This window comes from Corapipo altera, unplaced genomic scaffold (assembly GCF_003945725.1).
Source record: "Corapipo altera isolate COAL_440 unplaced genomic scaffold, ASM394572v1 45, whole genome shotgun sequence".
Taxonomy (NCBI): domain Eukaryota; kingdom Metazoa; phylum Chordata; class Aves; order Passeriformes; family Pipridae; genus Corapipo; species Corapipo altera.
Genome location: NW_020884877.1, coordinates 2,050,355 through 2,076,697, shown reverse-complemented (window position 1 = coordinate 2,076,697; position 26,343 = coordinate 2,050,355). Strand labels below are relative to the sequence as shown.

At 41.9% G+C, this 26,343-nt stretch overlaps 1 protein-coding gene across 3 annotated transcripts in view; it reads right to left on the bottom strand.

Annotated features, from left to right (window-relative positions):
* Positions 1-26,343, bottom strand: part of SPAG16 (sperm associated antigen 16) — a 379,115-nt gene that overhangs the window by 92,276 nt on the left and 260,496 nt on the right. For 2 of the 3 annotated variants that reach the window (XM_027636864.1, XM_027636867.1), the window contains exon 15: positions 14,285-14,411. In XM_027636864.1, the coding sequence (XP_027492665.1) occupies positions 14,285-14,411 (127 nt within the window). Of the gene's footprint in view, positions 1-13,069; positions 13,210-14,284; positions 14,412-26,343 lie in introns of all 3 variants that reach the window. The other variant, XM_027636865.1, reaches the window with a different exon arrangement.

Genomic DNA, 26,343 nt, shown 5'->3' with positions numbered 1-26,343 from the left:
AAACAAATGAGAAAGGAATGACAAGGAATTGTTATAAAATATGTACCAGAGTGCCTGGTTAGTGTAAGAGTTTGAATGGGCAGCCCCAGGAGCCCTCAGGCCAGCAGCACATGCAGCTGAGAGTGAAACTAGGACTCTCAGTGAAGCTGTGTTTGAAAACCACCCCAGAGCTGGGATGTCTGACCTAATGAACCACTAACAGCCAGAGCAGCCTGCTACAGCACTCAGGATGTACCTGCTCAGCTGGGTCCCCTATGATGTCACAGAAAATGCCCTGCACAGAATGTATGGTGCCTGCTAGACAGAGGCTGGCTCAGGGGGATTACAGCAACAGCCACCCAGAGCATGTGGTATCAAGTAAGACAAAAGCCAAGAAGAAAACATCTGCAGACATTGGAGGCTCAGACTTCTCTTCCCTTGAAAGGGCCAACACCAAGACTCAAGATATCCCCTACCCTGGCCCACTAAGTCCTAGCTTGCCACAGAGAACCTGCTGTACAAGGTACGTGACGCCATGGGGACGCTCAACACTGCCCAGCAAACAATGTCAGTCTTCTCTCCAAACATCAGATCTATGTCTACCAGGTAAGACTTTGGGTGGTATTTCAGCAGAGCATCTTTTTTTCTTTAGCTGAGGGGTTCTGAATGAGGTGATGTTTAATAATTTCTGTGGGGCTGGTTCTTCTTCTTGATTTCCTTTCCTGTTTCCTTTCCCTATGCTTTGCTCTGATGCCAGGGAAGAACTGTTCATTGTACTCAGTAACCTCGTTTTCCCCAATTTTGTGTTTACTATGCCTGCAATACCCTATCAAGCATCAGAGCTGTCTACTAACTTATACAAACATGTCCTATAACAAATGTGTTAATTAATAAATAAAATTACCGTCAATCACAATACCTGCATCATGAGGCTCAGCAGTCCCACATTCAAACACTCAGAAGCAGGAGCTGGAAGGGGAAGGCCATGAGTTTCTAAAGGCAGGTTGTTCACTCACTCCTGGCAATTGCAGCTGCTCAGGGAAGAAGGTGGAGGAACCCTCTCAGCCACAGTGCTGAGCGAAGCCAGCACAGGCACAGACCTGCCCTCCCTGGGGTCTGACTCAGAGGGTTCAGCTGCCTAAATGGAGCCCATTATTTTGCTGGTCCATCAGCCAATGACTCCCTATTTTGCCAGTATCTAAACTTAGCTTGCAAGCACAGCTAAAATACTAATCATTAATTACAGTCACTGTTATAAAAGCCAATTATACTATCAGAGATGTTCCCAGTGCCATTCAGGCTGACTGGCTACTGTATGGAACTGAAGGAAAAATAATACACAACAGAAAATAAAACCCCCTCAAATACTGGACCCTAGTGAAGAAGGCTAATTCCAGTGATGTAAGGAAAGACCTGTTTAGCCACATACACATATTTGTATATTAGAGTTTTAAGCAGACAGCTGTGGCTGTAGTCTGGAACAGACTACAGAAAGGAATGAACCTGAATAAAAGGCTGTTACCAACTACTACTACTACAGTTCTGGCAAGGAAGCCAGGGAAGGCAATGAATTTAACAGACTATGCTTTAAGTTCCACTTTTTTTATGGAATGCACAATGAAATTCTCAAATTCAGTGAACCTTGCACTCCAAGGACGGCTTTAACAATTTAATTCCTGATCTTATCATCCAACTTTAATGTTACCATCCAACTTCAGATGCACATCTAGCTGAGCAACAAAATACCTTCTATTAAGTAGATGTACATCTTTGGTTGAAGGAACTGCTGACTCATTCCTTTACTAGGAAGGGTCATCTATTCTTTTAAAGATGAGGTCTCTCAAAGAAAGCCAGGTGCCCCATATACCAATAGCCTAAATCCCTCTTCTCTGTGATGGATTCCAAAGCCACCTGCGCATTATTCCAACCATACCTGAGCAGCTGCAATCCCACGAGCCACCAGAACTGGGTGTCAGCAGAGAGCTGAGCTTTTGTAACTATCGAAACATGCCCTGGACAGGCTGCATTGCTTTTTAAAAGGGAATAGAAGTCCAAAATCTTGGACTAAGGTGATTAAATACTTGGCAGATTCAGAGAGTATTCAAATAGGAGTTTTAGAAAACATTAAATATGAAATTAACTGAAATAATTACTGAAGTACAAGACCTACTGCTTAACATGGTCCAAGGGGCCTCCTTTTGAAACCATGATTTAAGCACACGTTAAATACATCATAGAGGACTTGTCCCTCTTCTCTGTTTCCAAAAGCACGCAGCCAAAATAAGACTTACGGAAGGGTAACAAACGAAAAAAGGTGAGGAATAGCTTATGCATCCAGGAGACTGAACAGACACAGACAATTCAGCTGTGGAAAGAGAGCAGGGGAAGATGTGCCAGCATGGAGAGGCTGAACAAGGAACAATTATTCACTAATTCCCACAGTATGAGAATCAGAATGTATCACTAAGAGATTTAAAGCAAAGGCAGGGAAGTAATTCATCATAGCTATGGGATCTGTTGGAAATATAAAGAAGTTTCGAACCAAAAGATTAGGGAAGTTTAACAGATCCATGAACACCAAAGTGCATGAGATCCCCAGCTCTGGGAGCCCCCAGTCCAGAGGGCACTGGAGGAGAGCAGCAGGGAAACCAGTGTTTTCCCTAAGCATCATCTGCCCAGTGCCAGGAGTGGGTCTGGCACAAGAGACCTTTGCTATGACCCAAAGCACTGCAGTTCTGCTCTGCTGTGTTTCCTGGCAGGTTCCTGAGGTACTGCACACATATTCATTTATGATATAAAATGCTGAAGGGGGAATGATGCTTGATATGACCCAACATTAAAGAACTCTCTGTCATTGCCACCCTCTTTGGCTTTATTCTAGAAGAGGAAAAAAAAAGATATTTCCTTTTTTTTTCACTCAGTTTAGAGAGGAAAGACTAAAAGTAAGTAGACTCTGAAAATAGGTAGATTTTACCCTACTCCCCAAGAGCACAGGATACTCAGAGAGGTACCAGCTCTACATAAAAGATATTTTCACAAATTAAAAGACAGGCAAAGAAGTAAAGAAAGTTCATTCCACAGGAAAAAAACCCCAAACCAAACAAACAGCTCAAATATCCAAGTCAGGCTTCGGAGGCTGTTTACAGAATTTCTTTCCTTGCTTATTTTCCCATTCATCATCATGTATAGTATTTTGCCACAGAAAGAGAAAGGGAATTCAAACACTTTATTTAATTGCCCAAAAGTGTCAGTACAAACAGTGTCTTTCTGCCCAGGAAATGACCATGGGCTTGCTGGTGGGAGCCTTTACAAAAGGACAGGCAATATTTATGAGCAGTTTGAAGGTTTCCTAGTGAATATCCATCTGGACAAACTGGATATGCAAGTTTTGCACTCTCTCTCTCCTAGGTCACTTATCTAATCCTAAAATTGCATCCAATTTTCTCTGAGGAATAGTTCTGCATAAGTTCAATGCCTCAAAGGCATCTATATCAGGATTTTCTTGGTGGTGGAGCAGCCCTAAAAACAAATTTAAATCAGGCTTTTGTGACAATGGGGATTTTGTCTCAGGCTCCCAGTTCAATTCAAACCAATGGGTTTGTTTTGTGCCCATGCAGGCCTGACAAAGAGGGGCTGGCACAGCCCACGGTAGGAGCAGCTGGCAGTATTTGTCCCTCTCAGCCAACACGCTGCTTCTCCGTGGACATGACCCACCAGTGCAGCCAGCCCTGACTGGCAGCAGCAGGGGGGAACTGCAGAGATGCCCTGAACTTTGTCTCTCTCACCTTCTTCCCCCTGGCCCTTGAAATGCAAGCAGGAGTCCTAGATTGGTCCATAAAAAATAACAAGCACTCCTAGGACATCTGTATGGAGATTATATTGTTAATCAATGTATTTTGCATAGCCCCATGGATCACTTGTTATTGATGATTATGCATTTTAGCTCCTGTGACAATTTGTCAATAAAATAAAAATAAAAAAGGGCTAAGGACAGCATACTTTTAATTCAAAGATGATCTCTTTCTTGAGAAGAGATGCCACTTTCCAAGCTCTGAAAAGAACTAGCTCATGAATATATTTCATTTACCAAGTGGAAGAGCTGTTCAAAGAATCAAAACTTTCTTGGTAATCACAAAACAGGTAATCTGGAGTTGAATAATTTTCTTTTAGACTTTAGTTGCTTTAAAAAATGAATATTGGAAAAATAGCAAGTTTGCTAAAAATATAAGTTTTGAGTTACTGAAAGTGTGTTACTCAAATTCAACATAGACTGGCACAGTTTTTACCTCCAAAAAGGGGAAAGCTAAATACTGGTTATGGATAGTTTTAAAGATTGGGGGGGTTATATGAAACTGTCTGACACTTCATTTCCTACTTTCAATTCAAAATATGAACTTTGCTTCTCGAAAGGGAAAAGAGCAGTGGGTAAACTGCCCAAATTATCTAAATTATCCTTAAGTTTGAAACAACGTACTTGAGATACGTAGGCAGTCACTCCAAAGCATCCAGTCCCTATGGACTCTGTCTCCTCTCTAAGTATTAGCTTCCCTTAAACAAAACTACCCCATTTCTTCTTTCATAAGCATATTTTCTACACTCCCAACTCAAGTCTGGATCATTCCACCAAGCTACAAGCTAGCTAATGACTCCTGATTACTGACGGACATCCATCTCATTTCCACAGTGACAGAGACGCAAATCGCTGTCCCCGTGCAGATTCCCGGCCCTACCCAGTCCTTGGCAGAGAATGCCACGGTCACTCCATCTCGCACGTTTAACACACACAAAGCACACACAAATCCTAGATCAGTAGCATTAACTTATTTCAAAAATCCCTTTCTTTTATTTCGGGATATGGATGATGAATGCAGTATTGATCCATTCTGCACATACAATACAGATGCTGTACTCAGAACACAAGGCCCGGAGAGCTGTCGATATTTAAGAGGAGCTTTCACGGAAGAAAGGCTGTGGTGACCTTCAGAGGTCCTTACTCTCTGACTGTCTGCAGGAACAAGTTAATCAGGAGATGAAGCTCTTGTATCTAAGCCAGGCTTGGGATGGGGCTGTGCAATCTGAGTGAAAGAAAGGAGTTCTCATTCTATCCTTGTAAATACATTCAAAGCTGGAATTTGCTAATTGCAGCATTTTGTGAGCTGGAATTAATATAAACAATAAATATAAAATAGAACCCGTGGACCTGGTAAAGTTACAAAAGCAGTAAATGCTAGAGATGAGATGTTGAATACATTATTATTTTAAGACTTGTGCCTAGCTGAAATGATATTAGAAAAAAAGCCAACTTCTTGCAAACCATTTAAATTCAGTTTGTGGATAGCTGCCGGAGAATCAAAATTTTGATCAGTTATGCCCCACTTGGGATGCATAAAGCTCCAATTTTCAGCTTCTGTTAGTTTAATACAAGGATGGCAAAAATCATGTGGACATTCCCTTCATTTACTCTTGGAACAAACAATTTGCTCATCACCATGTTTTGGCTGACTGCCTGAACAGCTGAAACTGTTGCTTCTCCTTGAAGAATAACATTTAACCAGTCAGATAATAATCCAGTCAACCTGGGGTCCTCAAAAAAACCCCGACCAGGTCAATATATTCCTCTAATGAGGTACAACCCTGGCCTCCAGAACACTGTTTTTATGCCGGGTGTATGCAGGCTAGTGAGATGGGAATATTTAGGACTACAGTATCTACTTGAAAAAGGCTGGCTCTATTAAATAGCTGTCCATCTCCTTGCACTCCAGGGAAGGAAGCATTCCTCTCTAACGAAGATGAAGGGAATATCAATGGGGCTAATCTCTTCAAAGTGCTCAGCGCTCAAAGCAATTGCCTGCAGTAGTACATAGTCCCCACCCTCATTAGCTCAGCAAACACAGCCAGAGACAAAACTATCTGCAACTAGGGCAAAAAATGTAAAAGAAGGGGGTTCCAAGCCACCTCCCTTTCCTTTCCAAATGACAAATATTTCATACATTTTAAATTATGTGTGTACTGAAAATAAAGTCATATTTTCAGAATCCCTTTTCTTTCCCTTCTAGCGTATTAAATACTGTGGTGCTTCCTTGTATTGAAAAATGGTCATGACACACCAGAAACACTGCACAGCACAGCTCTTCTCCTGATCAACAAAGGGGGAAAATTCATTACCAGCTTTTTCCCTTTGGCAAACTGACACGGTCAGAAATAAGGAGTGTGATAGTTTCGTGTCCCTGTGAAACAAGCAGACAAAATGATCTGTCAATCAGCTCATATTCGTGTACGTTCCAATCTACCCACTGCCTCCAAATTAGAGAATTTTTATGGTCAGGAAAACAAATGTTGAGAATGAGAAAAAAATTACATAGAACAGCAGCGAGGGAAGGAGGGAGAATTACGAGAGAAGGAATTACTGTTGAGTAATGCAGTCTTCCAGCACATCCTTTTAGTCCCATGCTGACCACAGGAGCAATTAAGGATGGCCAACAGATGTTGTAAGCACTCCTCAGAGAAAGGAGGCCGACAGGGCCGTGTTGTCAATCTCACTTCCAAGCTAAGCAGCGTGATCAGGACTGGAAAATAGGGCATGGGTTGTGTAAAGCAACTCAGAGCGCACCTGAATCTCTCCAGGGAGTCCGCTAATGGATTCATCAGTTCAAACACACAGGCTGGGCAGGCTCCCTGGGGACAAAACATCAATATTGGTGCAGTGTTGAAGAGCATACAGTTGGGGCAACAGCATTTGCTTATTGCAAAGCTCTGCCAAAGCAGTGATTTCAGCTTTGAGGCGCAAAGGACAAAACCTTTTTGCCAGTGTGGCTGAGGTGAACCAGCCCTATATTTCCTCTACCTGAGGTATCAGTTTTGAAAATCTTTTGCTTGTATTAAAAAAAAAAAACAAACCAAAAAACACTTCAACAAAGAGTGGACCTGAAAGTTTATCTCCCTCAGATCAGTTTAAAGTAGGGATGCACATTCAGACATGGACCAAACACATATCATGGACTTCAAAGAAAAGTTTTATAAGGGATACTCCAGTTTGGATTAAAGAGAAAGGGAGAGAGAGAGATGGACAAGACAAAAGAGAAATAGAGACTCATGACTGCTTTCAGTTTGCCAGTATAAAGCAAAAGGCCTAATTTTGATATTAAGCCCTACCACATTTTGGAAGGAAGGAAGAAGAGGGTTTTTTTCCTGACTGGTGCTTGGTCAGTATCTGCAGGGACAGAGGAGGCACACACAGCTCACATGCACAGCACTGACACAGCACTTGGAGACGAGCTGAAGCCAAGAAGAAAGTGAAGATAAACTGAAAGTGCTGATCATCAAATAATAAATAGCAAACTAAGATATGCAGGTGGCTGCATTTGTGCTCATTAAGCAAAATCTCTGAGAATGTGGATCAATTATATTTAAAAGAACAGACCATGTGAATCCTTAGTTTATATGGAGAAGTTGTGTAAGGATGCAGTGAAAACACACAGGTCTTGGAGTGCTGAACCCATAGCAAATCAAAGGGTTCTGATGGGACAGACATTAAGCAATTCCTGATGGGAGAAAAGAGAGGAACAAGTGATGTATAAGATTGTGGCTTACTCTTTATGAAGACTTGAGAAAAGCCTGAATGAGAAGCAAAGCGGACAGCAAAATAAGTCTCAGTTCTCAATGTAAAGAGCAAATGTGTCAAAGGAATTGGAAAGATGTGTTCCAAACCCACAGCTGGATCACCTTGCCACCCTGCTAGGAGGAGTCACAGCACTGTAGCAAGTCTAAACCGACTAATAACCAGAACTGGGAGTTTTCTGAGCTCTGTGTAAAAAAACAAGTGCCAGGACAAATCCAAAGAATTACATCTATTTCAGTGTACCTATATATGAAGTTCTCTTTGCATACTGAGCATCAGTTTACAGAGTTTACTACAGCTACACGAGTGCCCAACCAGTGCATCCAGTTGGTTCGTACATGAGCACCCAATTCCCTTGTGCAGGAATGCCCCCAGCTCGGGCATGGCTGCCCCATCAGCTCATGTACTGACAATCAATTAATTTACACAGAGTCCCCAATTAATGTCCATGCACTGATAGACACCTGTGGCCTAGGGCGACCCTCAGGGAAGCAGTGAGAGCCTGGAGCAGGGGGGATGAGTGGGAGGGAGCAGGAGTGTCACACAGAAGGCCCTGCACACACAACCCCAACCTCCCGCATCACCCGGTACTGCACCAAAGGAATGGGGATAATGGGGTGCAGCCTGCAGCAAAAACAGGGCAGGCAGAGACTAGGAAGGGGGAAGGAGAGAGGTTTGGCTTATGCAGAGAATGGGAAAGGGGAAAAAAAGTATTTACTTAAACAGTTGTTTAATTCTTCATGTTTTCTTTTTTGTCAAAGCCCAGAATCAGTGATCAGAAGTTTGTGTTAATTGCCAATAACTTCAATCAAGTGAAAATTACCCAAGTCGAGACTGTATTGCCTGTGACAGCACATACATAGTCAGAATTGAGGCAGGGACACGGGCACTGAACCACAAGGGGAAAAGCACCCTAAGGAATCAATTGATGTTATCAAGTAATCTGCCTTGGAGATTAAAGAACACAGAGCAATAAAGTGTTGTAATGAAAAAAGCTTTTTAGTCAGAAATGGGGGTCACAAAGAAAACACACACATTAATGTCAGCACATAATTGCTCTATGTGGACAAAATCAGATGCCTCTAAAAAGATTACTGGTAAATTCTGTACTAGAGGATTTTTCTCCCATCATGCATGACTTTATCTGTAATCAAGAGGGAGACAAATACAAAAAGCAAGCTTCAGAAACTGCAAAACAAGTGGGAAAGAGTAAAGATCTTGTCTTACTCCAGTTCTCTTTATATGTGGAGACAGTCACCTCCTGGGATCTGAAAGGTGCAAGTGTGTCCCCTGCCAATTCAGCCACCAATTTCAAAACCCCCTGTACAGCTTCCCAGCAATGGAGAGTTTCTTCCATCCTAGAAAACTCCCCATCCTACCAAGATGGAGCTTTATCTCCTCAGTGCCACTCAAATGGTGTCAATTTAAGGTATCAAAAAAAGGTTTGCCTGTAGGTAGCCAACCTGAATCCAAAGGATAATTCCTCCAGTCTGGAGGAACATTTCTTGAAAGACATTCAGAAAGACTGGCCTGGCTACAGTGAAATAGAGAGGAGGAGTTTGGAGATAATACTTTCTAGGTAAGTTCAGGCTGTAGGGGAGGGACAAGAGCCATTTCAGAAAACTTCAGGGAAATGAAGGTCTCTCTTCCCTCTATGGAAAGAACTAGGACAAACAGATGTTTCTGGCTTGTAATGTGAAATGCTGGGTCGTCCTTACAGAAAATCAGCGTCCTCTCAGAATGCCCCCAGCACCAGCCATTTGCAATGGGGCTGATCCCAGCCACGGTTTTAGCAGAAAGGGCTGTTAAAAACCTGATATTCTGACCCTGTGTCGGCTGGCTCTGACTTTTGCAAATCCCTGCCAAAAAAGTTGTTCACGTCTCAGACTCCACCTGTTTGGGCTGTCTGAGAAAGCACAGCAGTGTGAGCCATGTCCCACAGGGAGCCTTTGAGCATGTGCTCCTTTTGTTGCCTACTGACAGGTTTGACTGCAGATTTATTTAAAATGAAAGATTAGTTCCTCTAAGATTATATATGTTACTATTGAACAATCGCTTGTTTATTTAAAACTTAAGGTTATTTCCTATGAGATTATATAAGTTAGTGTTCTGTGCTTTCATTGAAAAAGTTCCAGAATTGGTAACACCTTGTCTTGTTGTTGTTACTTATCTCATATTTGAAGCTGCCTTTTTCCGGTCCTTTCTTTTCTTGAATACTTAAGCTCCCACTTACTGACATTCCCCCTCACCCCAGCCCCCTTTTTGCCTCCAGAAGGCTTTGAACAGAAAGGGCACTGGAAATTCAGCTCTGCACATGCTGAACATGGCAGAAACGTGTCCTGTGTGTCACTCTTGGCACAGGAGGTTAGATACTAGGACAAAATTCTTTACAGAAAGGGTAATCAGACATTGGAATGGGCTGCCCAGGGAAGTGGTGGATTCTCCATCCCTGGAGGTTTTTAAGATGAGACTGGATGTGGCACTTAGTGCCGTGGTCTGGTAACCACCGTGGTGTTGGATCAAGGGTTGACAATCTTGGAGGTCCCTTCCAACCCAGCTGATTCTATGATTCTGTGAATTAACCAAAAATGTGAAGGGAAGAAGAAGAAAAGACAGACACCTGGCTCTGCCACCTCAACATCATCTTGTTTTTGCAGCCAGTATACCAACAAAAACTGAGGACATCAAAGAGAAAATTGAGTGGGCACTGCATGATCAATTTGCAAGGACTATGTTTGCCAGTTCTGTTCTGAGCACACAAATTGTTGCCAGATAAGGAATCTGAAAACTGGGATTTTGGAATTTTACCTGCTGACTCAGTATCAGCAGGAATTCTGACCATTTGAGGATTAATCTCCATGTCCCCATCCCTCCTGACATCTGTGTGGATCACTTGTGGCTTTGATATTATCAGTAATAGCAAGTGCAGATATTGGAAATGCTTCAGCAATGGCATCCCAGAAAATCCTGTCAATAATTCTGTATTCAGTAAAGGGTGGGTAATATGGAGAAACAAATTCTTTAGAGCACTATTTAGCACCCAAAGCAGCTCCAGAGGAACAGCAAACAACTGCCACCCACTGGAGTGATGGCTGTCTTGTGGTGAGGGCCCTCTGTGGTGTCATGTGACATCAAAGCAAATTAGGTTTTCTTTTAGATAGCAACACTGAACAGTTGCCCTGACCCCAGCATGGTTGACAGTGCTACCATCTGTTCACTGTCAATGTGTCTCCTGCATCCCCAGAATTCGTCTCCTAAAATAAACCACTTTTATCACAAAATAATCTTGATCCTGCCATTTCTCAACTTTCACACTTATTTACAACTTTTATTTTTCTTTTAATATCCTCTTCCTTGGAATAAAACAGTTACCTATAGCCCTATAGTCAGAGGCATGGTAAGGCTATTTATTCCTGCTGAGAGCAACATGGCCCAGCCTGGACGGAAGCAGGTTAAATGATAACACCTCCCTGTACCTCTAGATCTTAAAATAAATAGATTTTATTTATTTAAATAAAGCAGTACCTTTTTCCAAATATTATTTGGTTTCCCTTGGCCTTATTGTAACTCTCTTGCTTTTTGGATTGTAGCTGTGAAGTGGGGTTTGTTTGGTTGGTTTGTTTTAATGTGCTGTGATAATAAATAAATATATCAGAGCATATAAAATGGAACCTTCTACAGCTTGTCCTACATATGCAATGCTGTGTCGTGATTAATCATATTTACATTTTCAAAACAGCAACTGGAAACAAAATGTGATTATAAGAGGGCATTTAAGGGATTCATGAATGCTACACGAGAATGTATGCACATGGAGATACTGGTTAAACTGCATATGAAAAAACAAAAGTGAATTCAGTTTAAAAATTAGCTACATTGTGGGTCATCTTGCACAGTAACCACTGTCAGTCCTCTCTCTGAGACCATTCACGGCACACAGAATTCAAAGGACATGTACTTTGTATATAATACCAGAATAATTTCTGTTATTAAGCACTGCAGTGAAAAGCATTACCCCAGTGGGCTGAGTCCCAGGCAGCTCCATCACCACCTCTCACTGAAATACCACCAGCTTGTTTCAGAAAGACTGAGGCAAAGCAGAAAATCCACATGAAGTGCAGTGGTAATTAATTATGTAGTTCATTTGTCCTCATTCACAAGTATGGGATATGGAAAAGTCCACCTCTAAGCTGAGCTAAAGAAAAGCTAAGGCAGAGTGCAAGTGAAGCAGAAACTTTTTTCACTAACTTATTTCAGTTCTGAGTGTGAAATGACTCAGAAGAAAGAAAATGGCTTTATGGTCAGGCATCTGTGCCATGAATAGCACTCAGATCAGTCAAGGCAGCAAGTACCATCCCCAGTAATGCCATCAGGAGAATCCCAGTAAATTACAAACTCCTCCTTGGTACTGGCTCCTCGTGAAGCACCTCCCATCCCGTGCATGTCATACTGACAAAGATAATACCAGTTAAAACAAAAGGTAAGATGTGCTTGTCTACATTGCATTTGCAACGATAATGACTTGAAAACAATACAAAGGAAAACCAAACAAAATTCTTCCATTAGTTGGGGCCTTACTATCTCCAACCTCAGTCTCATTTGCTGATACCGCCCAACTTTTCATAAACCCCTTCAATCATTATTAGCTCTCATTTAAATAATTATTGGGCAGAAGAAAAAACCTGCTCAACCATGGCTCTCTAATCTGGTAATTAAATCCACCTGTAAGATGCTGAACAATTTGTGTCTGTGACTATTAATGCGCTCAAGTATTTTACACTGGTGGTGTAACACCACCCAGAGAGACTGAGGGATACAGCTGGAAATTCAGCCATGCTTTGATAAGGAAAATCCACCCAAGCCGCTCCACAGATAGAGGTCCTGAATGAGGCAGATGTCCCACTCCCTGACTGTTAAACACGGGATATATTCTCCCATCACCGTTTACTTCTGGAGTATTCTGGCTGTTTGACTTATTTTGACATGCTTTTTAGTTAACTCCACCCAAATGACTGACAGAAGAGTTTAGATTGACCAAATCCATGAATGACTGTTTAGACAAACACTGCAGGAACCTGCTGGATCATTTTACCCAGCGCTTTGCTGTCGAAGAAAAGCATCATTCAACCTCTAATTGATGTACCAAGGACCATTTTAGGATTTAGGTTCACTTTGATTTAGTTGGCCTGGTAACTCTGGTGTTAGCTAAAAAAAGCAGTCTGTGTGTATGGACAGTGCCTGGTATGGGTCGCTCACCCTCTGTCCCTGCTCAGGTGACACAGGGACAATCCCTCTTACGGCAAGAGCCTTAGCCAGGTATTTTCCTATCCTTATAGCTGGGACTGCATCCTGTTGCATTCTGCCTCTCTGTCATCATCCACCCCGATCTCATATCTCTGTTGTGTGCTTAGTCCTGCAGAGAAAATTTTGGATTTTATCCAAATGACGGAAAAAAGTGCCCATTCAGATTACCTGAAGCCGATAACCTTTCTATTGGAAAGTTCCCATCTGGCCAGAAATATTGCAAATGTGTTTTTCAGGGATGTGGTTCCTTTGCGAATGAGCCAACATTATACTCCAGAAACAAAAATGTAAAACTTCTTCACATCCTCCTGAACAAGAAATGAGCTCTCATTCCAAATTACACACATAAATACAATAGTGGTTAAACTTGTCTTTGGGAAACTGTCCAAAAATGGACAGTTTAAATGTCAATGCATTTTTACTCCCTTGGAAATGAAAATACCTTATTTAATGATACAGCAGAGAGATCTGTGAAATCACTATACAAATAATCTAGAATTTGATGGCAAAGTTTTCTGCCAAGTGACTCAATATATTGACATCATGTGTTCCACAGTATGTGGGTCATTATGACAAAATATCATACTATTATTTTTCTTTAATGATTCCTTAATTATCTCTCAAAGCTTTATATTTTATGAACATAACAATGCAAATGTATACTTTTTTTCAATATACCTATATATTTGACATTATATATTATTTTAGTATATCATATCATGTTGTACTACCTTTGAGCAAAACGATTTCCTAAGCTAAGATCTAATTCTGTGCTGCAACATGAATGCTTGTCTGTGCTTTGGAAGGGAAGATTAATACTGGTTTTAAAACAAAATGTTTTTAGAACAGCCCCTCTTCAAATGAAAAAGCATGCTCACTCACAATATTGCTGACATGGTAATACACAGTTGATGATGAAAAATAACTGGTTAATTCAGTTCTTTGTGCCCAGTAAGCAGTCCTGTCAACACAATGAAGTTCTGAGGCAATTGTCAGAGGACTTAGTAAGATTGGTTATGAAATGCAACGACAGAATTAGCAAATAAAAGAACAAACAGTAATGGACAATAAACATCACTTGAACACAGGTAATCTCACTGAGCTTTTTACCCCTGTTGGTCAGTTCTGTATTTTAGGTTATATTTTTGTAATTAATTGTACTTTTTGTTATTGCACATTTTCATTTTATATGAACAGAGTCCGATTTGGCTGCTTAGTCCACAGAAAACAAATGTATTGATCATTGGCACAATCGGGCAATTCTTCCTTAAAATTAACACATCTACGCTGCTTCACACACGCTATCTGGCTTCAGAACCAGAAAGGGAGGAGAGAGATTTCAAAATAAACCCTTGGGTAGAAAAGGCTGCTTTAGAATCCTACCAGACTGATCGAAGGCGACCTGGTTGGCGGGATGTGGGCCTGCGTCGATGGATAAAATAGGGACCAACTTCCGCATGTCCCAGAGCTTCATCACACCGGAGGAGTCACAGGAAGCGATTGTATCCCCCTGTCAACGATGGAAACAAAATCAAGGCATTGCTTCTGTACTTCTGCCAAGAAGAAAGCCTACAACACAGGGCTGGACACCCACTGATGCCAGACACATCAGCTGTGAGTACTGAAATAAATGTAAGTTATTATATACGAGGTTATCACAGCCTCTTTTCAGCTCCGTTGCCTTGAATAGCAACAACCACAACATGAGTCCTGAAGAGACCAGTTCAGGAGAAACTATAAGTAAAAAAAGAGAAAAGAGGTCATCTTGAATTCTGATACCAGCGTCCCCTAAGAACATGTCCTGTGATTCCCTTTCTTCTCCCAGGAATGGCCCTTTAGCCGTGGTTTTAACTTTGTGTACTCGTGTTTTCCATGTGAAGCACAAGATGGGAGCAGAACAGACAGCCCTGCCCTCCTGTACATTCCATAGCCACAGTAAGGGCAGGTCAATCATTCCAGGGAGCCAGAAGCACACAAGGACTACACAAGGAAAGACAGCAGGACCATGTTCCCCATGTCTCTGTTCAATATTAATTAAAACAAAAACCAACCATCCAAAACCCCTTAAAGATGTATTTTGAATATGTAGCATATGAACAAATGCAAAAGTCAAAGAAGGTAGGGTAAAGGATGCCCAAACACAACTTTGACTAGCTAATTCCTGCCACCATAACAGAAAGAATGCCCAGCTACCCACTTAGAAACATTTACTTTTCATTTTAACCGTCTAAATAAAGATTCAACATCCCCAAAACAGCTCAGCTGGTGTGCACTCACAGTTATCAAAGTCAATGTCTTTTCCAATTTTTTCAAGAGTGTAAGATTAGATTAAAGGATATTGTTTGGAAAGAGAATCACAACAGTATGGAACTGAGAATCAGGTGAAATATGGGACAATTACTGCATCCGTGATTTATTTTTTTTATTCAGCTATTTTTTACATCTTTTACCTAAATAATACCTGCAAGAAACATGTGGAGTTTTCTAGCAAACAGAAGATTTAAGATCTTAAAATATCCATCGACTTCTCAAGTGGAAAGTAATGGTCTGCAAAACACTATCCTGGTGTTAAGTATAATGAAATCTTTAGGTTCATTTGGAGGAGATGTAAATATCAAAACTCCATTCTGGCTTGTTACAGACTAATCCAGAGGTAACAATGAGAAACAAAGTAATCATTGCTTGGAGAATTCAGCAGCCTGCAAGGTGTGCTCTCAGCACTTCCTGTTTTGCAAAAAAAGCTCAGTAACTATAATTACACCCCACGCCAAGGTAGTGGTGCTGAGCATCACAGTTCTGTTTAACTATCTCACCAGCTGTACCCATCTAATTCCCCCTCCTTTCACCTGCCTGCTTCCATTAAGTTCAGCCTATACAAAGGATGAGGTCAAGAATGCCCTTGGGGAAACAAACAACAAAAAACCCCAAAATACAACAACTACACTCCAAATTGTTGCATGGTTTGAACTGGATCTCAAGAGAGCAAACTTTTAACAAGAGGAAAAAAAAAGCACCATCATGGATATGCAACTGGAAGAGTTGTCAAATCTACTGCTTTCCTCTTATAAGCAATGCTTCCAGAGACTACCCACAGTCCCTTACTCTTACTAGCAATATTTTCCTACCCTTGCTGTGATAAATGCAGTAAATTCCACATTAGCAGCAGTTCTCCCATCCACCTTGTGCCGCTGATCTAGAACCTGCCTGTCCTTGCATTTATAAAGCTTTCAGCCCATAAATATAAAATGGGTATAAAAGTACTTGTTCACATGCAATCTATATCCTTTAGGTTAAATACAAGTGGGTTTTTGCAGAAAAACTCCTCCCTTCTTCCCTATCCCTGATGCATTACAATTAGTGTCTCATTCACATCCCCCCTGGATACTGTTTTCTGGGCTAAACACCTGAAGCTCTTCCTTCTCTTCCCCACCCTTTCCAGATAGCATGGAGTCTGGATTAACTATGCATGTACCCATTGCTGATGTTTATAACGTGACTCCTGCAAACCTGATCACCAATTTCAGAATTTTGGAATTATCTGACTTTCAGAGAGGTTAAAGATGCCCATCTCAGCTGCACAGAGGCGTCAGTAGAGATGGCACACAGCAGTAATTCCAAACTGGGAGCTTGGGACACGCACGATCCAGTGGGATCTCTCTTTTCCTTAGGTCATGACCTATCCTGCCAGTAAAGGGAAGAGGAGCTGAGTGTGTGTGCAGAAAGATCCCTCCATTCCCCAGAGTAAATACTCATTTTCTGGACCAGCTCTCCACACCTCCCCATCCTCTCTTTTCACTTTCTTCTGCAAAGATTACGTCTGTCACCATCAATGGTCCACTAAGGAAATCACTAGTAACCCTTACACCCATTATTTCATATCCTCTAATGTGTCTTGGACATATTCTTGCATTTATTCCTGATTTTTTTCTATCCATAGAGGCATTTTAACAAATACCTTCACGGGGGATGGTGTGTGTTTTGGTTTGGTTTCAAACTTGTCTTGTATGTGTCTTCAAACCTGTTTTGTATGTATCCACTGCACTTCAGTTCAATAAATGCTGCTTAATTACAGTGTTGGTAGCTCAGCAATTTTGACCTAGATCAATGGAGAGCCCACCCGGGTAAGACTGCACATAATCTACTCAGGGTAGTTACAGAAGACACTCCAGTGGGTGCTCTGTGACTCCTTTTGTCATCAACAGTTGTGCCCATGGATTTTCAATATGACATTTCTCTCTTAAGTAACAGCACAGTCCAGCTAATAGATCATAACAGCCCTGAGAATCTTCCCTGGAACAGATATTATGCAAACATTGATCAGAGACAGTCCCTGCTCCAAAGTGACTGCAACTGCAGCACTGACTCTGACCTTCTCACTGGCTCCAACTGGGGATAGTTACTAGTGGCATAATTATGAGGAAAACAATCTGATTTACTTTTATTACAGGGCCTTCCTTCTATTAATTAAACTTGCTACAGTAGCTGGCACACCATAAGAGAATACCCATACCCCATACTCTTTCAATCCTGCCATCCTATTGTCTGCCATGTTTATTTTCTCCCATTTTTACTACACATGCCTAAGGTAAACAAACCTCCCCTCCTGCAGGAATTTCCACAATCCAGTCATTTGTAGGTTCCAGGTACACTGGACCATCCTAACTGATAATTTAGGCTCTCTTTCACAAGGAGATCTGTGGCCTCACCAGAAAGGATGACCCCCTGGCCCTTGCAGGTACTGTTGGAACAGAAGCAGTGCTGGAGAACCTGGGCCTGGGAGCACCATCCCAGTGTGACAGGCACTGTGTAAACAAGCTAGAGGAGATGGGCCTGCTCCAAAGGGCTCACACAGTATCTTAGTGGCACAGATTAATCAGCTCTTGCTGTCAGAAGTCTGCAGGCTTTTTACAATTTCCTCTGGGATGCCTGGTATAAACAAACTGTGAGTAAAATGCAACACCCAGCAGCACAGTTTGCCTGATTTCTGTGAAAAGACAGCACACCTCACCTGCCAACAGATGTAAGGAAACAGGGTTTTGGTGGCAACATCTCAACGTGTGCAGACAGGTATTTGATGAGCCTCAGCATACTCTGTCCACAGGCTTATTACTAAATGCATTAATTATTACTGATCTCAAGGCAGCTGCTACACTAAAAACATCCCATAATGATTTTGTTAGTGAGCTGGCTATTACACTTCACCACTTCTTCGCTTGATGCCAGCTCTATTCCATACTTTATCTAAGTCAAGTGAGCTGGAGATGTGGGATAACAACTTCTCACTAGGAAGAAAAAAACCAGGAATGTAACCAAGCTGAAAGATTATTTGGAGCTACATGCCATTCAAAGAAAATGAAAAGGATAAGTCATATGTTAAATGAATTCATTTCCATCTGGCCATGGGCCATTTTCAAAAGCTTTAAGGCAGAATCACTTTGAATTCTCCTATGAGCTTTTTTGGCTTTTTCAACCCTCTTAGTTATTCTTCTAGTTATTCATGGAAGAGCCCTCTGCCTTGGTCATGGTTTTCTTGTTCTTGTTTCTTGCCACACTCTTTTTGATGTCATATTTTACTGAACAGCAGGGTGGACCATAAGGGCTTGACTGATTTCCTACATGCAAAAGGAGGAGACAATGAGCTGCAAGGAGAGTATGAGCAAAAGCAGATTCCTTTTGTACTGATTTCCATTTACACTACATTTGCTGCAGCTGCAGCCTGGCTCCATTACCTCCTCTAATCAGAGAGCTTGTAGAATGATTCCATAAAACTGGTCAGACTTGCTGCCTAGTCTATAGAATCAACTCGGTACTGTGTTGTGTGTGCACACTGAAGTAATTAAAGAATTTATACAAGGATTCAATTAGTTTGCATTCACTGCTGGCTCTGTTCCAGGCTCTACTTAAAGGACTTTGCAAGTTCTTTAATTGCCTTCACAGTTCCACCACCCTCCACTCTTTACCTTCCTGCCAACTTAATGAACATCTTCATACTCCAGAAGATCTTCCATTAAAATGGGCATGCTCAGATCCATATACATCACAATCCCAGTCTTAACTGGCACATGCAAACAAAACAAGTAATTGTAACATCGGGAATTAACAGATTTATATAATTTCCTGGAAGTTTTTAAAATCCATTTCCTTCTTCCCTTTTTTTTTAAATATACATTTTTTCTTCTGAATATTAATAATGATGAATAGTGGGACTAATCACCAGGTATGCCTTAGGTATGTATTCCCTGAAAATTGCTGTTTTGCACACCAGCAAGAAGGATAAAAATCTGGATAATTATGTCTCTTGCTTATAAACACCCCTCTGGATTTATTGCTGAAAGATCAATAATACATGAACCACATCAATTTGCTTTATCTAATTTGGACTGCAGTAAACTCCTCCCAGGAGTATCCTCTTCAAAGTTTATTTCTGAAGGCAGGTCAGTAGTTGTTTCATCACCTTGTGCAAATATTTTTAAAAAGGCAAAATAGTGAGTGAACAGCAACTAATTTTCATTATGACAAGTTCTGATTTGTGAGTCCTTTGTTTTCAAAACAGCTGTAGCCATATGAAGTGTATTTTAAGGGACTCTTTCAATGACTAGACTGACATTTTCATCAACCCCAGTGGCAACAGACCCAAGCTCTAGGCCCCTTGCCAGATAGAAAGAAGCTTGATAATTATTTCCCCTTTCCATTACTATTGGGAATCTGTTTGACCTCTGGCTGATGAGCTTGTTACTGGTCTCACCAGTCTTGTTCCCAGTAAAAGGAGTTTGTTCTGTGTACACAAAGCTGGTGGAACCTCCTCACCATTAAGTGCCAGCAGACAAAGTGGCCACATGAGGAACAGCTTCAGCTGCCTCAAACTGAGAGACTCCAATAATCTGAATTTCTAAGGTGCTCCTTGTGGGACACATACTATATCACTTAACTGTACCCCCATTTTATATGCGTTATAGGGAGTATTTTTAAGAGGAGTCATTACCTCCCACATTTACAGCCTGAAGCAAATCAGAAACCTGGAAAGAGTTACTACTTCAGGCCTTGTTGTAATGCAAAAACCAAACAACACTCAGAAAAAATACCAGGGGGCACACAGGCAAGGCAGACAGAGTCCCATTCCTATGCCACCCTGTCCCACAGGGCGGAATTGGGCTTTCTGAGCAGCAGTGAACAAGGGCAGAGGGATCCCACGAGAATCCAAGCAGAGGCGGGTGAATGTGCTGTGGTGGTTACATGGAAAAAGATTTTAATGCCCAATTAAGCCAAATGAATTATGCAAGATATGATAAAGATGGAGGAAAAATGCAGATGCAGTCCATTATTAGACTAATGACTAATCAATCACCACCCATTTTTGAAATATCATGCTTAAATCATCCCAGCTTCAAATGAAAATAGCATCTTCTTAGAAAGCCATGGAATTACTTAGCCTGGCAAAAATACAGAGCTACACTGATTACCACTTTGAAAGTGCAGTGGTCTATTTTTTTAATAATTATTTTCATCAAGAGTGGGGGAAAGGGGTGATTAAGGGTAATTAACAGGCAAGGCCAGTGTTTTCCCATCTGCTTTCTTCCTAGCTTTGTCCTTTTATAGTTTCGACTTTTGCAGTGTGATCAAAGTTGCAAAGAACCATTTATGTTTCAAAGCAATTGAACTCCCAGAGCTCAAGCAACTGGGATCTGGTCCTCACTCCCAGGGGCATTTTTTTGCAGCTTTGAACAGAAACAAACTGGTGAGGCACCAGCTCTTCTGGGGCCAAAGAGAATCCAAGATATTGATGCAGAAAGAATCATGTCAGAGCTTCACTGGTGGTTCCTACAGAAGAGTCCTCCAACTGTATTAGCAGTTGTCAATGAACAGCTCCTGATTTTGCAATGAGTAGAACTGGTACCACTTGCCCTAAAACGGTGGCTATTGTTGCTGTACAACAATGACTAACGTTGTGATGACTAATCTGTTGCAATCCTCTGATACTATGGTTCAGTGTGCAGGTTTTGACAGTGTACTGACCGTGTATGCTCTGGGCAAAAGCATCCTCCTCCTCCCATCCAGCTCTGTGAGCATTTGTACAAACAGACAGAACAGTATCTCTTATGAAAAAACATTGCAGATTCAAAACAAGAAGAATCTGTTCCAAGCTCTCTCTTAATCCCATTTACACGGCAGTATCAGCACCTACCCCACTAGCTCAAAGGAGACACCTTGGGATAATGCATGTTTTATGCCTGGGGGAAGCAGGGATCATTCTTATCCCAGCTCCAAATCTTGCTGGCTCTTTTTCCTTCAGGCACCCCAGCAGCTGCAGTTCATAATGAACATGGTAACTCAAAACAGCCTTTACAAAGATACTGGAGGATTGTGTCAACACTTTCCTCTTTCACTTGATGCTGCTGCAAAGAACACAGACAGATGAATCACCCACTGTAATGAAGGTGAAAGAACGTGAGACCACCAGAAGTGCTGTAAAAAGGTAGTGTTTATCCCAATTAGCCACTCTAAATGATGGTCTCAGATTAAACTCTTATCAATTACTGCTGCACATGCTGGGTCCTGACCAGGGTCAGCTGTAACACGAGGACTGCCTGCAGGTCCTTGGAAGCGTGCAGCAAGTCCTGGTGGGAAACACAAAGGAGGGAGACACACATGGGGCAGTGCTGACTGAGGGGTAAGTGCTGTTAACGCAAACAACCAAACAGAGCACAGGGATCAACCAGACAGGCCCCAGGAGAGGTTTCAAGTGGAAGAGAAATTTATTTCAGGAGAGTAGAGGCACTGAGATGCCTCTTTATCATGATCAGTGACCAAAAGTCTATTTCTATTAGAAAGTGAGGAGAAGCAGATATATTGGGAAGTGGAAAATGTGTGGATGAGATGCCTATGCTGATAAATAAACAGGTATGGGGGCCTTCAAAATATTAAGATATCAAGACAGAATTTTTTTATGTCTTATCCTTATTTTCTCAGTGGTGATTTTGATCAAGATGAAGAGTATCCTAAAACAATATTATTTCAAGGTTATTAATTTTATCTTTTCGGACCACACGGAGACTCAAAAAAAACACCCTTGTGTCCTCCAAAGGAGGAGCTTCATCAAAAGTAATCCACAGAAATGGCAAAACTTTGTTGCAGGAGAATTTCCAGATTTACTAACTTTCAAAACTAATTGTGGATCATGGGTCTCTTGTTTGTGTACATGCTCTCTGCAGGTTTTCCTCTTGCTGTGTAAAACCGGAGGGAATCTCTCTTCCCTTTGTCACATCAAGTAGCAGGAAGTGCTGGTGGTGTGTTTGAGGAGCACAGCACATGCCAGGTTTGCAGAAACCATTGCATAAATTTACATATGAAACCACCACACTCCCTGCAGAGTTACTGCTCCTGTAGTTGACACTGCACTTGAAACAGGGCCGCAAAGGGAGCAATAGCTTTTGCAGAGAGGTTTAAAATAATCAATTTTGTTTTTTCCTTTCTAACCATCAAAGAAGTGTCTTTGAATTCTGGGAGCGGTGCAGTGAGAGGAGATGAATGATAATTGCCATTCCTGGCTTTTCTCCGTGTTTTTGAGAGATACCATGACTAAAGTAAAGTTAGGTGCCATCATTACCTGATTAGACACTCCTGAGAGCAATAAGCATAACAAATTCCTGGGCTATGCCACATTCATGCACAGGGATTTTATCATCATTCAGTTCCTTATAGTCTAAATAAGTACATTTGGAAAAACTGGGTAGTATTCACTGCAGTAATGTTAAAATACAGATGTAATATATGCTTTCGTAAATTCATAAATTAGAATTAGTGGCAAGAGATCTATTGCTGAAACGTAAAACTGTTCATTTTAAAAAGCAGAACATCTAAGCCACTGAAAGAAAATGAGTGTCAGTAAAGTACATGTGCTTTTTTTAACGAGAAGCTACCAAAGGAACATGGTGAAATCATGGAATCGTTAAGGTTGAAATAGTCCTCTAAGATCATCGAGTCCAACCTAATATTTGGCTCTTTATCTTGTCTTTGGGTGTTTATTAAGGGAAATTAAATGCATAAAGAAGAAATATCAACAATATATAAAATGTATTCACAGAAGCTTGCCCAATTCTGAACTCCAATAAGTGTATGAATCTTTCTCACAGTTTTAATGTATTCCAGGTGAAAGAACAATCAGTTCAACAATATTTCAATCTCAATATTTCAAGAACTACTTCACAAAAAGCCAGCTAAATATCTGTGGTGGGTTGACCCTGGCTGGGTGCCAGGTATCCCCCAAACCCACCCTATGGTTCCCTTCCTCAGCTAGACAGGACAGAGAAAAATACAACAAAAGACTTGTGGGTCAAGATAAGGACGGGGAGAGATCACTCACCCACCACTGTCACAGGTAAAGCAGACTAGGGGAAAAAAAATACATTTAATTTGTGTAGGAAACCAGAAGAAAGGTTGGCAGGCTCAAAACAACCAGGGCGGAAGTGGGTAATGGGGGCAAACAGGGTGAGCTCTGTGTAGATGGGACAACCACTGCTCCACCCCCCACCCCCTTGAGCCCTCACAGGCCCCAGAAGCTCTCACATCCCTTACATCCCTCACAGCTCTCAGAGACATCACAGTGACCACAACACTCACACAGCCCAGAGCCCTCACAGAGCCCAGAGCCGTCCCGAGGAGATTAGAGGAATGGCTGACAGGCTCAATACAACCAGGTGGGAAGTGGGGTAGGGGAGAAACAGGGCAAGCTCTGCATAGGTGGGACAGCTTCTGCTCCATCACCTACCCCTTGAGCCTTAGTCAGCCTCTGGGCCATACTGAAATGGCAGCAGCTGAATGCATGTCCTGACCCAAAATAGCAGAGTGACCGCATGTCCCCACCCAAAATGGCGGAGTGACCACATGTCCTGACCTAAAATGGCAGAGCGACTGAATGTCCTGACCCAAAATGGCGGAGTGACTGCATGTCCTCACCCAAAATGGCAGAGTGCCTGCATGTCCTCACCCAAAATGGCGGAGTGACCGAATGTCCTGACTCAAAATGGCGGAGCGACTGCACATCCTGCCCCAAATGGCGGAGCGACTGAATGTCCCGACCCAAAATGGCAGTGACAGCATGTCCTGATCCAAAAGCATGGAGTGACCGCATGTCCTGCCTCAAAATTGCAAAGTGACTGCATGGGCTGTCCCAAAATGGTGGACCAACCATGTGGCAAACCTTGCCACGCAAACCCAAACCAATATAATCTGCATTCCTATCTCTGATGGACTTCAGCTGTGCATTCTCAATTATTTTCAGACTAAATCAATCTGATATTCAAATACCTTCTAACAGTGATATTTATTCAACTACAGATTAATTGCATTTTCATAACAGAGAGGGCTTTCCAAAGTTGGCCCTACTTTCACACTTGCATAAATTCATTTTAAATCCAACTTGGTATTCTATAAAGCCACGTACTGCACAACCATGGATACATCATTGTTTCAAGCACCCCGCTTCCCTTTGGACATGATTTGATAAGCAGTAGATGTTCAAGGGTCCTCTTAGCAAACACAAATAACTGGTTTAGTTTACTAAACCCATTTTTCTAGCCCAAATTTAGTTTAAGCCCTTTTGAAGAGTCAACTTTGCACAGATATGCTGTGTGTTGGAAGAGCTGTTCAGTCTGTTCCTAACAAATGCAAACCCACACTGATAGCATCTATTTTAACAGGTGACCTGGCTAAGGAAACATGAGTCCCCACCAACACCTGACCACAGCAAACTGGGAGTGCTGGGCGAGCCGGAGGTGAGCAGAGTCATGGCTGCATGAGCAGCCACGGCTGAAGCCTTGGCCTCACACCTCAGGCCAAGGGTCTGCAATGGTTTCCATTCCTGGCAGTGATGACAACGGTAGTGGCAGGCAAAAGCCTCACAATTAGTCAAAAAAGATGACCATCACATGAGAGAGTCACAGGGTAGAGGGTGGGCATGCTATGTTGATTTCTCATGTGTTTTAGGACACAATTTCCCATGAAATATCACAAATAGAGGCAGGTTTGACTGTACTGCGTGAGGGAAGTTGAATTTAAAAGAATCTAGTTGGATCTTTGTATTCTGATTTTGTTTGTTTTGCAAAAAGATGAGTTGAAAAAACAGCTGTTAAAATAAAAAATGAATTATGCAGGGGCCTGGACCCACAGTGTACATCTGCCACAGTAAAGGCTGGCATGCAGGGCCAGGAGATGCAATTTAAAAAAAATCCTTATTCCTTAGGATACACAAATTAATTCTCCTCTAAGGAAGAAGGGCAAAGTTTTCCACAGTACTAGCAGCTGTGCATGCTAAACAGTGCTTGCTTCATGTACTGTATACACAGAGGGTCACATTCACTGCAGAACACAGAATTAAGCAAACAAAATCACATTAAAGGAGATAATCTCTTTTTCTTTCAGTTTGGAGCAAATGGACATTACAATATGTCTCTATTTGTAAATATAAATTCTGAAAACAGAAAATACTGTACGGTCAGTTATTATCTGGTCATGTTGAAGATCTTTCAAGAGCCAATCTGACCTAAAATGTACAGGTTTTTTAAAGTTATTGAAACCCAGATTACAGCAAAGCTAGTTAAAAATGATGCATTTTCTCTTCTTGGGCTCCACAGAGTTGTTTGAGATCCAAATGTATGTTCATTACCTCAAAATTTTATCACGAAGAGCTAAGACAAAGCTTCATCATACGCAAATATTTAAACAAGAGCAAAATCTGATTAAAAGCTTCAATTAGAAACGTTAAATATTTCATTTACTGCTGGTTCAAAACAAATGAATGGGACAGCATGATGGCAGACACCTGCCCTGCTTCCTGCCCCATGTTGCTCATCTACACCATCATCATGTGGTTCACTGCTGGGGCACACAGGTCTCAGTGATCATGACTAGGGACTTTCAGCTATCACGCTCCCAAGGAAAAGTATCTGTCCCTTGGTTATTTCACTTTATTATAGAGTCCAGGTGCGAGCAGGCACCACATTAACCTGGGGATTGTCTTGCATTCACAGCACTGAGACCAGGTAGAACTACTGGGATCCAGCAAAGGGTGCGTCCTGCAAAGAGGGGACCAAAAGCACTGACCAGATGGGAATGTGCTGCCTCTTACAGAGGCCTTAGGTAACACCTTATCTGCAGACAGGCAGATATCCATCTTGGAATGCCAGAGAAGTCAGGTCTTTACAAATATCATTATGGGGAGAAACCACACTACTTTTCATAGAATCACAGACTGGTTTGGGTTGGAAGGGACTTTAAAGACCATCCAGTTCCAACCCCTTGCCATGGGCAGGGACACCTTCCACTAGACCAGGTTGCTCCAAGCCCTGTCCAACCTGGCCTTGAACACTTCCAGGGATGGGGCAGCCACAGCTTCTCTGGGCAACCTGTGTCAGGGCCTCACTGCCCTCACAGGGAAGAATTTTTTC